The 13,804-nt window shown below is 32.5% G+C and overlaps 2 protein-coding genes across 2 annotated transcripts; one reads left to right on the forward strand and one right to left on the reverse strand.

Annotated features, from left to right (window-relative positions):
• Positions 1–588: 588 nt before the first annotated feature.
• LOC130982764 (phytosulfokines 3-like) lies at positions 589–1,216 on the forward strand. The gene is made up of 2 exons (XM_057906846.1): positions 589–798; positions 871–1,216. The coding sequence occupies exons 1-2, from the start codon at positions 682–684 to the stop codon at positions 997–999; spliced, it is 246 nt and encodes an 81-aa protein (XP_057762829.1). The 5' UTR covers positions 589–681; the 3' UTR covers positions 1,000–1,216.
• Positions 1,217–4,868: 3,652 nt separating this feature from the next.
• Positions 4,869–6,729, reverse strand: LOC130982564 (protein PHLOEM PROTEIN 2-LIKE A10-like). Its single transcript, XM_057906601.1, has one exon. It carries the CDS (start codon positions 6,500–6,502, stop codon positions 5,258–5,260), a length of 1,245 nt encoding a protein of 414 aa, XP_057762584.1. The 5' UTR covers positions 6,503–6,729; the 3' UTR covers positions 4,869–5,257.
• Between the last annotated feature and the right edge of the window lie 7,075 nt (positions 6,730–13,804).

A 13,804-nucleotide genomic window follows, 5' to 3' on the forward strand; every position in this document is an offset into this window, starting at 1 on the left:
ATATAAATTGCAAAGGAAAAAGTATATGGAACCAACTAATAATCAGCCAAGAATGAAACAACATAATTAATTATAATTAGTTTTATTAATTTATAATTTAATTTATTTGTTAAATTATTGTTGACCACGTTCAAAATATGAGGGAAGATACGCTAGTGTTAGGAGAGAATTACGGAACAGATGCTTTGATCATTCATTAGTTAGTTCCATATAATTAATTATATTTTATTAATGCGTAACACATGAAACATAAAAATCATATTTAAAATCATCTAATTTACAAGAAAAAAAAACATCCGTGTACCTATCAGTAGCAACATCCAGTTAAAATCACTGATGCCTCTGGTTTACCAGTTGGCTAATTCTTGGCTTATATAGAGTTGGTTCCTAGCATTGTTGAATTGCAAATCATCCTTCATTTTCAACCGAGAAACTTGTTTTGGAAACGTAGGAGTGTTATAAAAATGACATTGAGAATAAACATTTATCCATTTTTATTTAGAATTTTATTACAATAATAGGGCGAGCCGCAATAAATTAATTAAATAATAAAGGCTATTTGACCTTCCACCACATCCTTATCTCTATAAATAAATTCCCTTCCCTCCTCCACTTGTTCAACACGCACACATACAAATTCTCTCATATTTAACTTTATTTTCTGTGTTGTAGCACAAATACATGGCGAGCAAGATGAGCACAGGGTTGTTCTTCACGATTCTGTTCCTCTGCTACACCCTCACCTACTCCTCACGAATGCAACCTGAGGCTACAGTAGTACCGCACCATCATCATGAGGTTTAATTTGTTGAAATCATTATTGAATTTATATATGCATTTGTGTTTAATGTCCATTTATATGATGTGTAGGATGATGTTGAGGTAGAAGAGGACAAGTGTGAAGGCCTTAGTGTTGGTGCAGAGGAATGCTTGATGAGAAGAACACTCACCGCACATCTCGACTATATCTATACCCAGAAACATCATAACCGCCCTTGAACTCTCATCTCACCTCACCTCTCCTTCTTTGTTAGCTTCATCATTTGCTTAGCTTTCTTTCTTCTTTAATTTGGCATCAGATATCAGCATCTACTAGCCAGAGTTTGTTTTCATATATAATAGATTCCATTTCCGGCAATTCCACATCTATGGACCATGGTCTATCTTCAACAACAAACTAGCTTCCATAATCTAATGGTCCTTATTATTTATTAAATTGTTATTTTATTTTTCTGTCAATGTGATTTATTAAACTAACAAAGTACATAACAATATGCTAAGGAAAAGTCTAAGAGCCAGCAACTTTTGTATTTTTTGACCAGCACTTAACCATAAAAACAAAAGTGAGTGATCTCTCATCATTAGATGTAATATCATACAATTAAAAACACTATTAATGACTAATTGATAGCTACAAAATACCAAAATTGCTGGCCTCTTAGCATTCCTTGTATGCTAATAAGCCAAACTAAACTAACTAGCTAGTTAGAGCTAGTAAGTTACTTGAATATATTATTTTTAGGAACAAATTAAAAATTCTATTATTAATTTATTATACATAAGAGGACATTTGAAATAAATTGATACTGCTCGGAATGTATTTAAGGGACATAGCAAATGGATTTAATTTTTATGAGTGACAAAGAGGAAGTACGTGAGCTTTGACTTGCAGAAGTAACCATAACTTTAGATTTAATGTAAGCTATTACTGTCCTCTGCGCTGCTTCCAGTATTCAATGTAACTTGATCAGTATCTAGTTGCGGGGTTTTGATAAATTGGTTGACAGTTGAGCTTCAACTTACCATTACTTCACCTGTCATTTAAAACTTTCTATTTGACTTCCCTTCATAGAGAAACATAAAACCTCAAAGAAATTAATGACTCTAACTGCATACTAGATTACTAATCGTATTGGCGATGTAGAAAATAACAATAATAATAAAAAAGAAAACATTTCACATGGCATGGCTCTATAAATTGGTGCGTACCCCTATGAAGTAGAAGTAAGGCATTTTTGAAAAACAGGCGAAAATTTTTGGAGTTGCATTTTGTTGTTATTATGTGCCCAAGCGGCCAAGCCCATGAATTGCATATTATTATTCCTTCGTTTCTGCGAATAGTCATTTGGAGTTATCATTGCATAATTCCTGAGCTATATTGTAGCCACTAGCCGCTTACAGGCATCAAATTATACGCTACTATGTTAAAGTCTTTCTTCTACCCTACCAATACCAGCTACCATCCCCTAGGTTTGAATTCTCTTTTTTATTTGACATAAATTTTTTTTACTACATCTTTTATTAAATTATAAAATTACTATTAAGGTATCATAATAAATTTTAATCAGATTTTTATTTTTATTTTTCAATAATATTAAATATTTAACATAAGTTTAATAAAATAAAGTTCGCTCTGTAATAAAAGAGTTAAATAGTCCCGTACGGATATAGATCCTAGTGATAGTATAATTTGGTGTGATCACATGAAATAGATTGATAGATTTTGATTAAAGATTCTATTCAACCGGCCCAACATATCTTAATGGGCCATTGTTTTTACTTGGAGGCATAGCTGCCTTGGAGTGATTGACAGGTGATGTCTGGACTCTGGAGCATGGGAAGTGTTTCAACTTTCAAGGTCTAGGGTTCAAACCCTAGAGGATACAATTGAAGAAAAAATGTGATAAATATGTGAGGAGTGTGTGGGTGTGTTGTGTACCTAAGATTGGGGATTGTCCAATTCATTGGGGTACCTAGAATTGGGGGTTGTCCAATCCACTGACAAAAAAAAAAACTTTCAAGTATTTTAGAAATTATGGTATTTCATTAATTTTAGTTATTAATCTCAATTATAAAAATAGGATGCTTTCATAAAGATGCAAAAAACATTTTTTTTAATAATTAAAATTTAACATATATAATCACTTAAATTATGTTATTTTTGTCAAAATTAGATCACACAAATTAATTTGACCGGAAAATTGTGAATTAAATTTTAAATCTGTCTAAATTAATAGGGATAAGTATTGTTTTGGTCCCTCACGTTGAGGATCGGAGTCGAAACCATCCTTGGTATATATTTTGATTTAAAATTATCTTTAAAGTCGTATTTAAATTTAAAATCGTCAATTCTAATAAAATTTTTTTAATTTATTCCTAAATTACTCTTATAAAAATTATAAAATTAAAAAAAAAAAGAAAACGCGTGGGAGGGGAGAAAAGGGTATTCGAAGGGGGAGGGGAGGGAAAGGGGGAAGGAGAAGGAGGGGGAGGGGGGACGGCGCCGGCGTCGAAGAGAGAGAGAGGAGGGGAAGTGGAAGAAGCCAGAGAAGAAGAGGAAGAAAATGAAGGGGACGCGGGTTCAGGGTGGGGGAAGGGGAAAGAACGTGGGGTGGGGGTGGGGGTGGGGGAAGGAGAGATCAGAGGGGGAGGGGGAAGGGGAAAGGGGGGAGGGAGACGGCGGCGGTGAAGGGGGAAGGGGGAAAGGACGCGGGGTGGGGGTGGAGGGAAGGGGAGAGGGGGAGGGGAAAGGACACGGGGTCGGGGTCGGGGTCGGGGTCGGGGTGGGGGGAAGGGGAGAGGGGGAGGAGGAGGGGGAAGGGAAAAGGGGGGAGGGGGACGGCGGCGGCGAAGCTTGGAGCCGTCGTCGCCGTGGTGGTCCCGTCGCCGTTGGATATCGCGAGGGAGAGAGGAGACGCGAGCCACTGCCGGGCCTCGCCGCCTTTGCCTCTGCCTCGCCATCTCTGCTCGCCGCCTCTGCTTCGCCACCTCGCCGCCTCTGCCTCGCTTCTGCTTTCTTGCTTTTATTTGGTGTTCTTTCTGTTTCTGTTTGGTGTTGTTTCTGTTTCTGTTTGGTGGTGGTGGTGGTTGTGGTTGTGGTTGTGGTTGTGGTTGTGGTTGTTGTTGAGGTTGTGGTGGTGGTGGTGGTGGTGGTGGTGATGGTGGTGTTAGTGGTGGTGTTGGTGGTGTTGTGGTGTTGGTGTTGGTGGAGGAGGTAATTGTGTTGGTAGTGGCGATGGTATTTTTGTCCAAAAAAAATTAAAAGGACGATTTTAATACGAAAAAAACGTTAAGGATGATTCTAAATCGAAAATTATGATGGGGACGGTTTCGATTCGGACCCTCAACGTTGAGGACCAAAACAATACTTATCCCAAATTAATATTATTTTTAATAAAAAAATTATTACAATACCCCTATTATATAAAATTACTAAAATATTCTTATTATATATATTAATTTTGAGAATTCTAAATTCTAACCCTTTTCTTCTCTATGATTATAGGGTTAAAATTTAAAGTTTTTAAAATTAATATATATATATATATATATATATATATATATATATATATATATATATATATATATAGAGATATTTTAGTTGTGTTTATAATAGGAATATTGTAATAATTTTTTATAAAAAATATTAATTTATACCGATTTAAAATTTAATTTATTGATTTTTTTGCTAAACTGATTTATCCAATCTAATTTTAATAAAAAAAATATAATTTAATTAATTATATGTATTAAATTTTAATTTTTAAAAAATATCTTAAAAAAAAGATATTTTTAACATCTTTATCTAAGTGACTCTCTTATAAAAAAATATATATAGTTGAGATTAATAGCTCACCAATACTTGAAATTTTTTCAATAATATAGTTATGCACATCCTCAATTTGCAATTTGCACTTTACTTTCGAATTCTTAACTGGCCAATTGTCCATCCGTTGGAATGAAGCTTGGGCAATAAATAAGAAAAATGGATCTTTTCAATTTTTTTCTAATAATTGAAAGATTAAAATATGATCTCTTATAATTAATTTTATAAGTGGGACTAAAAATAAATGTGAGAGAGAATAATAAAAAATAAAAAATTATATTTTATACTCTTAATTGTTAAAATTGAGAGGATCCATTCCTATAAATAGGACACCCAATCAATAGAAATGATGGGATCAACATTATATACAGTAATACTTTTTACTTTTTACAAGAACATTCTAATGAGGAATAGATCTGAAAATGATTACACCTCATACCAATGAATTTCAAGTTTTCTACAAGTTCGTACCTTGAAGTGAATGTTCTCATGAAGGCAGGAAGGAAGATTCATGTATATTTTCACAATAATTCCTTTAATACAAATTCATTTACACAACTTATCCATGTATGGTATACTATAAACTATAAAGATAGTAAACTATGATAAAAGTTTTGCTAGTTCAAGACTTGAATCATGTATAAGCAAGTATCAAAGGCCAAGTGCCACCGGTTGTATTATGTGCAGGCACAACGAGAGACATGTTGTCACAATAACGGAGGATTTGGATGCAGCATATCTTACAATCTCAAGCATTGCCTCGCGAACAACATCAACACATGTTTTGATGGATTCAACAAATGTCTGTAACAGAAACTCCATCACCGATCTAACAGTCTCAAATGTCACCGTCCCCGTGACATCAAGAACAAGCTTCCTATTGCTTGGAACTGCCAAAGTGGATGAGACCCTGCTGATCCAGCTACTCTCATTCTCATTCTCATCATCAGAATCACTCTCCGGTTTGGATTCAACAAATGATGTCTCTACACCTAATGCCTCAATTCTTGAAGGAGTAACACTTGTATCTTCTCCGAAACTAGGATTTGGGTTTCTCAACACCTGGTGCGATGTTTTGATCAGAGTCTCCATGGCATTATTACAAACAGTCACCAGCATGTTCTTCACTTTAGTCTCATGGTTTGGGTTGGTTAACCCAGAGAAAAAATCATCATAGGTGTTGATATGCATGGTCTTGTCAAGATAAACAGCAACAGCTGTACTCACAAAAATCTGAACGCAATTCCCAATGAGCTCCGCACACTTTTCATCACAAACCACATCGACCCAGTTCGAAACTTGGACACCATTAGAGGATGATCCATCAGCACCTGAAATACCATTTTCATTTCTCGAATTCAACCCTGCACCGCCTGAATAGAAACCAAGTACGAGGTTCCTAGCAAAGCTTCCAACAACCACAGAGGCAAAACCCGACCCTGATGGCGTTAACATTTTGTTGAGCACCTGGTCAGCAAGAGGCGAAGCAGAACCGGTTTGGTCAGCGTTGGAGGGGTTTACGGTTCTATAGCCTCGCAAAACTCCCTCGGTGACAGAGCTAGTGGCGGTGGCGAGAGAATCAGCAAAGTGCTGAGAGCGTGCTATTTTGGAAATCTGCTTCAAGCTGTTGGGAAGTTCGTTGGAATCGGATTGCAAGAAGTCCTTGAGGTCTCCAGAGACGACTCCAACGGTTTCTGCTGATTCGGAAACGGCTTCCGCAACGGAAATCAGCGCACCAAGAAGCTTGGAGACTCTCATCCTCTTACGCGCTACGATGGGCGCGTGATAAAGCCTGTAAGCGCCGTAACTGGCGAAGCCGACGGCCCCTAGGATGAAAACCCACTTCTTCCTCTTACGGGCATAATCAAAACCCTTCTCCAACACTTGCAGTTCCATTAACCCTCCAAATTACCGATAACACCTTACAGCTCAATATCTGTGGAAAGAAGGGATAAAGGTCAGAGGGATAAGATCATGAGGTTAAGAAACTCCCATTCCGTTTCCTGTTGCAGCTACAATTTTGTTTTTTTCTCTTTCGTGGAAGTGATAACCCTATCCGTCCTTTTCATTTCTGCTGCGTTAACCCCACTGCAAATACTATCGCTTCAACCTCACACCAACCATTAGAATTTTTTTTCTTCTTGAGCTACATGTTTTATGGGCTTGGGCTTGGGCTTAGTCATTGAACTTTGTGGACTCGTCAACACTTTACACATTTGTTATATCGTTCATCTGTTTTATATCAGCAAATGGTTGTTAAAGGATGATTGGATTTATAGAGATTAATATTTAGTTTTATTGTATTTATTTGATTTATTTGATTTTTAATTTATTTTAAATAATAAATTTTTATTATTAATAAATTGATCATTAATTATATAAAAAATAAATTAAATAAAAAATTAAAAATTAATCATTTATTTTATAATTTTTTTAACCTGAAAATTAATATTACAGTTGGTTTTATTAAGGGAATAATCTTATAGTAACAGTATAAAAATAATAGATTGTAATGCTAATATTATCGTCAGAAATATTCATTAATAACTAAATGATTTTTTCAACAGGTAATCCATCGCAGAATTTAACTATAAATATTTATCGGTAAAGTTTATACCGATTAATTCTTTCCAAAGATAAATAATTACTATCAGATCTTGTTTAATTTTTTTAATAAAAAATCTAACGATATTTAATATTTTTTTAATAATGCTGACTATCACATATTGTGGGTTCTCAAGCTAAAAATAATATTAATAGAAAAATTAAAAAAAATATTAAAAAATAAATAAATATATTAATTTCATAGAAATCTAAAGTTAAATGTTACAACAAAAGTAAAAAGAAAAAAAAAATTGAAAGAAAAAGTTGAAAAAGAAGGTTTTTCTCGGTGAATCGATTTGATCAAATAATAAGATGTTGAGAATACTTGTCAAACAATTTCAACTTCTTCCTTTAATCTTAAAACTTTTATTTACAGAGAATTATAACCATTAAAAAATTATAATAAAAGAGCTTAAATAAGTTCTTTTGGAAGAAAAGGTTAAAGTATAAGAACTTTTATTAATAACAGCTTATAAATAAGTTATTTTGTATTTGAATTTTTTATTATAGAAGTACTTATTTTAAAATTGTAGTGTTTGGATAAATAACTCAAAATATAATTTTTTTTACACAAAAAAGATAGAAATTAAAATAACGTTGATAACGAATATTTTTTAATATTAAATATTAATTTTAGATAACCTAATCACTAAAATTACAATCGTCTAGGCAATTGATTTTTTATTTGCTCTCTTATTAATTTTATTTTTTAGACTATTAGTTCTTGCCACATAATATCATTAGAAATTGGTTCCTCTATTTCACCTTCACCTATAATGGTATTTTTGTGTGTGGTGAACAGTAACAAAATTTTAATTCACAATAATTTTGATGGCAATGCCAAAGAAATTATTGTTTAGTAGTTAATGTTTGCTGTTTTATTGTGTATGATATAGTAGGTGAAAATAAAAAATAAATATAAAATGTGTGTCAATGTATATTTCGTTGTTTTTTTTTATTCTTATTAGCCTCCTCCTTTATTGAGGTTAAGACTTGTTATAACTAATTATAAAAATAATAGCAAGCTATATAAAAATAAAATCACATGTGAAAAAAATTAAAAAAATATGGAAAGAATACATGTAGTAGGTAGTTCAAATGGAACATTCTTTTAAAACGGTGGTGGAGGGTCAATAATTTAAGCAGATGAATGATTACGTTTAAATGGTGATAGATGACCAATACTTTTAGCAGATGGAAGCGTGAAAATGATAGTAAAAGGCCAGTACTTCTAGCAGATAAAATCTTGCGTAAAAATAGTGATGGAGGACTAATATTTTCAGTAGAAACAGACAATATTTTTATAGAGGTGATAGAATAACTTATCAAAAAGGAAAAGTCATATATTTTATTTTCTTTAAAAAGTTATTAATTAATTTTTCGAAAAATTAAAAACTTTTTTTAAATGATGCCAAACACGTTTATGATAACTTTTCATAATTCAAAAAAAATAGCTTCTACTATTTTTTAAACAGACTGTAAATATAATTACTTATAACTTTAAAGTACATAAGTTGTATTTTCATGTATGTGTGTATTTAGTATTTTTGTTAAGTATATTATATCGATAAGTCTTCATGATTTCTTTGACTATTACATTTCGAAAACCAAACCAAGTTGCTATTCGTTAAAACATCACCAATTTTATATACATGTCATATAAAATATTTAATTTTAATCTAACAATGTTTGTTTTTTTTTTAGAATTTTTTACATAAATAAAAAAAAAGATAAAAAACTGAAAAAGGTACCGGTGAACAAAATTTTCTCCACCTTTTTATATGCTTATTTAGAAATATTGTAAAAAAAAACAGATTAAATGCACGAGTCAATTTTCGTTGCAAAAATAATGATTTTGTCAAACTAAAATCATATATTAAGAATAAAAATGTAGGTTATCTTATTCAAGATTAATGTATAAAAAATTGAAAATTATAGGTGAACTCTTAGATGGTTGAAAATTATTGAGTCAATGCATAAAGTTTTAATGCGGATTCTAACTTCAATTTATAAGTAATAAAAACACTTTCACCAATTTCAATCTGAATATACAATGGAATGGAACTGTTTAAGAGTTAAGACAGTTGGTAAGAGTGTTGAATAAAAATTAAGATGTAATTAAAATAGACGTTACTATACATGTACATACACTAAATACACTTTAGTGTAAAGATAAATATGACAAAGCCATGAAACTATGTAAGACAAATCAAAGATTTATGCACATAATTGACATTAAGAAATTAGATGCATTGTGACAAATCAGCAACAACAATTAAGTCTTATCCCACTAAGTAAAAACAACTACATGGATAGTATATCATAAAGTATGTATTAATAAGTACAAAATATAAAAAAGAATAGAGAAAATTACTGACCAAAATCCTTGACAATAGTAAGCCAGACATATATCCAACAACAAGAGGAACAAAAGCTGTAGCCATTGACCATACCAGTACTCCAAACTCAAGAATTTTTCTAAAAATATAACAAGGAAACTTCATAATCCCAAAATCCAAACTAAAATCTTTAGTGTCAATTGTAAATGAGATAATTGTACGATCATTATTCATTTCTATAAAGCTTCAACATTTGATTTACTCAGCCAATTCTCATAAAAAAAATCAGGTACAGATAGAGCTAATTGTCAACAATGGATCAAAGAATTATTAAAAAATGATTTAATTAAGAATATAATAGGATACAAAGAACATTTTAGATATCTCGATTTGATCATGCCTCAAATAAAAGTATCCTCAATGCATAACCCCAGAAGAATGAGGACTGAACCAACCCAGCCATGGATTAGTTCCACCCAAATTGATGCAACATTGGAATTATGGCAACGCTCAAGTTCACCTAGCCGCACCAAAAACAAATGCTTTTCATGGATGCAACTCTTAGAAAGGGTTTTTTTTTTTTTTTTATCAAAGATTATTAACTATGACATGTTCATGTAAGCAATTACAAAATTCAGCTACTTGATAAGAAAATAAAGGAAAACAACTACACCTATCAATATGAACTATGATCAAGTATCTAACTTTGGTAAAAGTAGAATAAAAACCTTATCCATGTTACAGATAACAAAGGCGAGGGAAGTGGTGCCGATGAACTTAAATCTCTGAGGAATATTCTTCTGAGGTGGTCAGATTCCAACGATTTTGGAGACATCCTCGGAAGCCGAAACAAGAGGAGCTTTCTGTTCTTGTTGTCGTCGTCTAAAGTTGTCAACTCGAAGGCCATTGAGAACCTTATGATGATGATGATGCTACTGCTACTCTGGGCCTAGGTTTGAGCCAGAGCCTAAGCCTGAGAGTGGGGCTTGAAGATGAGAGGTAGAATTGAAAACGCAGAAGATAATGAGACGTTCTATTAGTTGAGTTTGGTGTGTGTGGAAGTGGAAGGAAGCAGGTTGAGCTATGTGCTCTGAGCGTGAAATTCTCCATTTTTGGAAAAAATAATAAGCAATGAAAATTATTTGGTTTAATGGACATACCATGTATTGTAGGTTGGAGAAGGAAAATTGAACATGAGGTTGCCACCAAGGATCTTGCTTGTGGCTCTCATCAAAAGATCACACCATGTAAACTAATTTTTTGGAGGATTTAAATCATCTAAAATTTGAATTTCACTTTAGAGAATAAAATGTGATCTTCTACTCTTTAATAATTTTCTTTTATATTTATTTTTGGTTCCACCTATAAAATCAATAATGAGATATTATACTTTATTTTCTAAAGTAAAATTCAAATTTTAGATAATTTAATTTTTTTTTTTGAAATATGTTTATTTATATAAGTATATAAAAATTAAATTTTTATTATTATTTGAAAAATTATTATCACCTATTGCTCCCAAGTAAAATTTTTTTTTAGTCTTTAATTAAAATATTTAGATTATTATCGTATTCTACTAACCTCTATTAGAAGGCCCGTATGGTATGAAACTCTCTATTTATATGAGGTTCAGGTTCGAAAATATCTGCACTTTCTTTTTTTTTCTCTGGAAAGATTTTTTTATTGGACCAGACAGCCCCAGCCCTGGGACCAACAATCAGTCTATACTTTCGTATCTTTGTTGTAGCTCAATTCTGTAATTGGGTCTCAATGCTGGTAGACTCATTAAGCCATTTTATAGCTCATAATATCACTTTATGAACTTACAAAACAAAGAGATTCCCTCCTCTCTTATGTATTTGAACTAAGTTTTTCTGGCCCTTACCCATACCAAAAAAAAAAGGAAAAAAAAAATGTGCAATATGCAAATCATATAGATAGTGCACTCAATATGCAGATAATGGCCCTTACCCATTTTCATTACTACATGCCGGAGATTATGGCACTGGAGGAATAAGGAATTAAACAATCATCAATATCAAAGAACACCTCAACCACACAATGAGATCATCAAACAGATTAAGAAAATACATGAGGCTTTGGAAAGAGCTTATCAAGTGGGGAAGCAAGGAGCAAAAATGAAGAGGAACATCTGCTGGAACCCACCCCCCATGGGTGGGTCAAGTTGAACACAGACGGGTTGGCGGTGAGAACTCCTCCAGCAAGTGAGTGTGGCGGCCTCCTGCGGACGGAAGAAGGAAGATGGATTGCGGGTTTCACTTACAAAATTGGGGGAGGATCAGCGTTTGATACAGAGTTTTGGGGTGTATACAAGGATTTGAGTTTGGCTTAGACTATGGGTTTTCGTAGAATTATTGCTGAGATTGATTCTGCGGTAGTGGTGAGTCTCTTGAATGGGAGGAAGGAGTTGGGGAGACACCCTAACCACATAATCAGAAAAGTGAATGAACTGAGGAGAAGAGAGTGGAATATAGTTTTTGTACAGATTTATAGAGAAGGAAATAGAAGTACTGATTACCTGGCTAGATTGAGTATGAACTCAGAAATTGACTATGTTTTTTGGGACTTACCTCCTCCTGAGATTCTATGTATTCTCAGAGATAATGAAAAAGGAACTACCTTACCCCATTTAGTTTGTACGTAGGTTTCTCTTTTCTTGGGCGTCAGCCCGTATAATACCAAAAAAATATATATATATAGATAGTGCACTATGCATAGTTGACCAAAAATAGGAAAGAAAAAAAAATAGTACAACAAGATAACATCAGACTTTTTTATATAAATAAATAAAGAAAAAACATTAACTACCAAAATGCGCACTAGGCAAAACTCTTCCAAGAATACGCATGGCCAATTCATAATGACGCACGTGAAGTGGAGTTTCACTCTATTACAAATCCGACGTCCAGGAAATGGAGTTGACAGCAGCAGGAATCATACAGGTCCCCCATGGCGCACCTGGCAAGCACAAAATGGATCAAGTGGCACACACGAGTTGGTCCAACTCAGGGGTAGCGGCAACGAATTGGCCCATCTTACCGGCACCGTCCGCGAATTGGGCACCTCGTGGAATTGGGTTAACGTGGAGGAGAATCTCAATCGGTTGGATGAATTTTATATTGCGGCACATTTGTTCCATAAAGTGAGTTTAAGGGTGTGTTTGATAAATACGTTGAAGATGATAAAAGTGTGTTGAAGTATTTTGAATGTTGTTCTGTATCTCAAAAGCCAGTTCACTTGAACTCTTGAAATAAGAAATTATAACTTCTACGTTCAGTACGTTTAGGTTTGTAACTAGTTATTATTAATTTTTTCCATAATTTTTTTTAAATAAAAAACACTGAGAGTATTAAAATAATTATTCTAATTTGTGTGCATTGTTTATTATTCTAATTTTTTATAATATATTATTATTCCTATTAAAATTGATAAATTAAATAAAAATTAATTATAAATAATAAAAAAAATTAGAGCCTAAAATAATAATAAAAATAAGATCATTAAGAGTACTTAAAAAAACGGTTCTACTACGTTACCAACAGTCCAACAGCATATCTGCCAACTTCTGCCAACTCTTATTTATAATTGTGTTTCATGGAAGTGTGTTTATGGATGTGTCTAATAAAAATGTTTTTTTTATAACTGTGTTTAATAGAAGTGTCTTTATAGATATATTTTCTGGATGTGTCTCTTTATATATGTATTTAAAATATATTAATTATTAGACACATCTACGAACACACTTCCATGAAACACAAATATAAATAAGAGTTAGCAAAAATTGACAGATAATATATTAATACCCTATACTTTTCCATAAAAAAAAATTAAAATATGTTATTTTATATATTATTTTATTTTAATAAATAAATATTAATTTTTATTATAAAAAATATTTATAAAATTGTTTATTTTTATATATTATTTTTAATTTTATAAATAAATATTAATTTTTATTATAATAATAAAAAAATTATAATATACTAAAATAGAATACTATAACAATAAGGATGTCGATGCCTCCTTGGTATGTGCTGGCGCCAGCCACTAATGCCCCCATTTCGTGGACGCCGCTCCTCTGCTCCAAAAGCCTCGAAAAAATGTGTCAGCGAGTATTCAAAACCTCTAAAAAATATTAACATCACTTAAGTTGAACTAAAAACTATTTATTTTATTTTATGCGTGTATAATATCCTAAAATTATTTTTTCTATTTATTTTTTATGTTATTTTTT

Source organism: Arachis stenosperma, chromosome 5, assembly GCF_014773155.1.
Source record: "Arachis stenosperma cultivar V10309 chromosome 5, arast.V10309.gnm1.PFL2, whole genome shotgun sequence".
Taxonomy (NCBI): Eukaryota; Viridiplantae; Streptophyta; class Magnoliopsida; order Fabales; family Fabaceae; genus Arachis; species Arachis stenosperma.

Bases quoted from the DNA above. Each gene is read 5' to 3' on its own strand.
- LOC130982764 (XM_057906846.1), top strand. From the start codon at position 682: ATGGCGAGCAAGATGAGCACAGGGTTGTTCTTCACGATTCTGTTCCTC. The intron at 799-870 runs GTTTAATTTGTT...TATGATGTGTAG, and splicing joins TACCGCACCATCATCATGAG to GATGATGTTGAGGTAGAAGA.
- LOC130982564 (XM_057906601.1), bottom strand. From the start codon at position 6,502: ATGGAACTGCAAGTGTTGGAGAAGGGTTTTGATTATGCCCGTAAGAGG.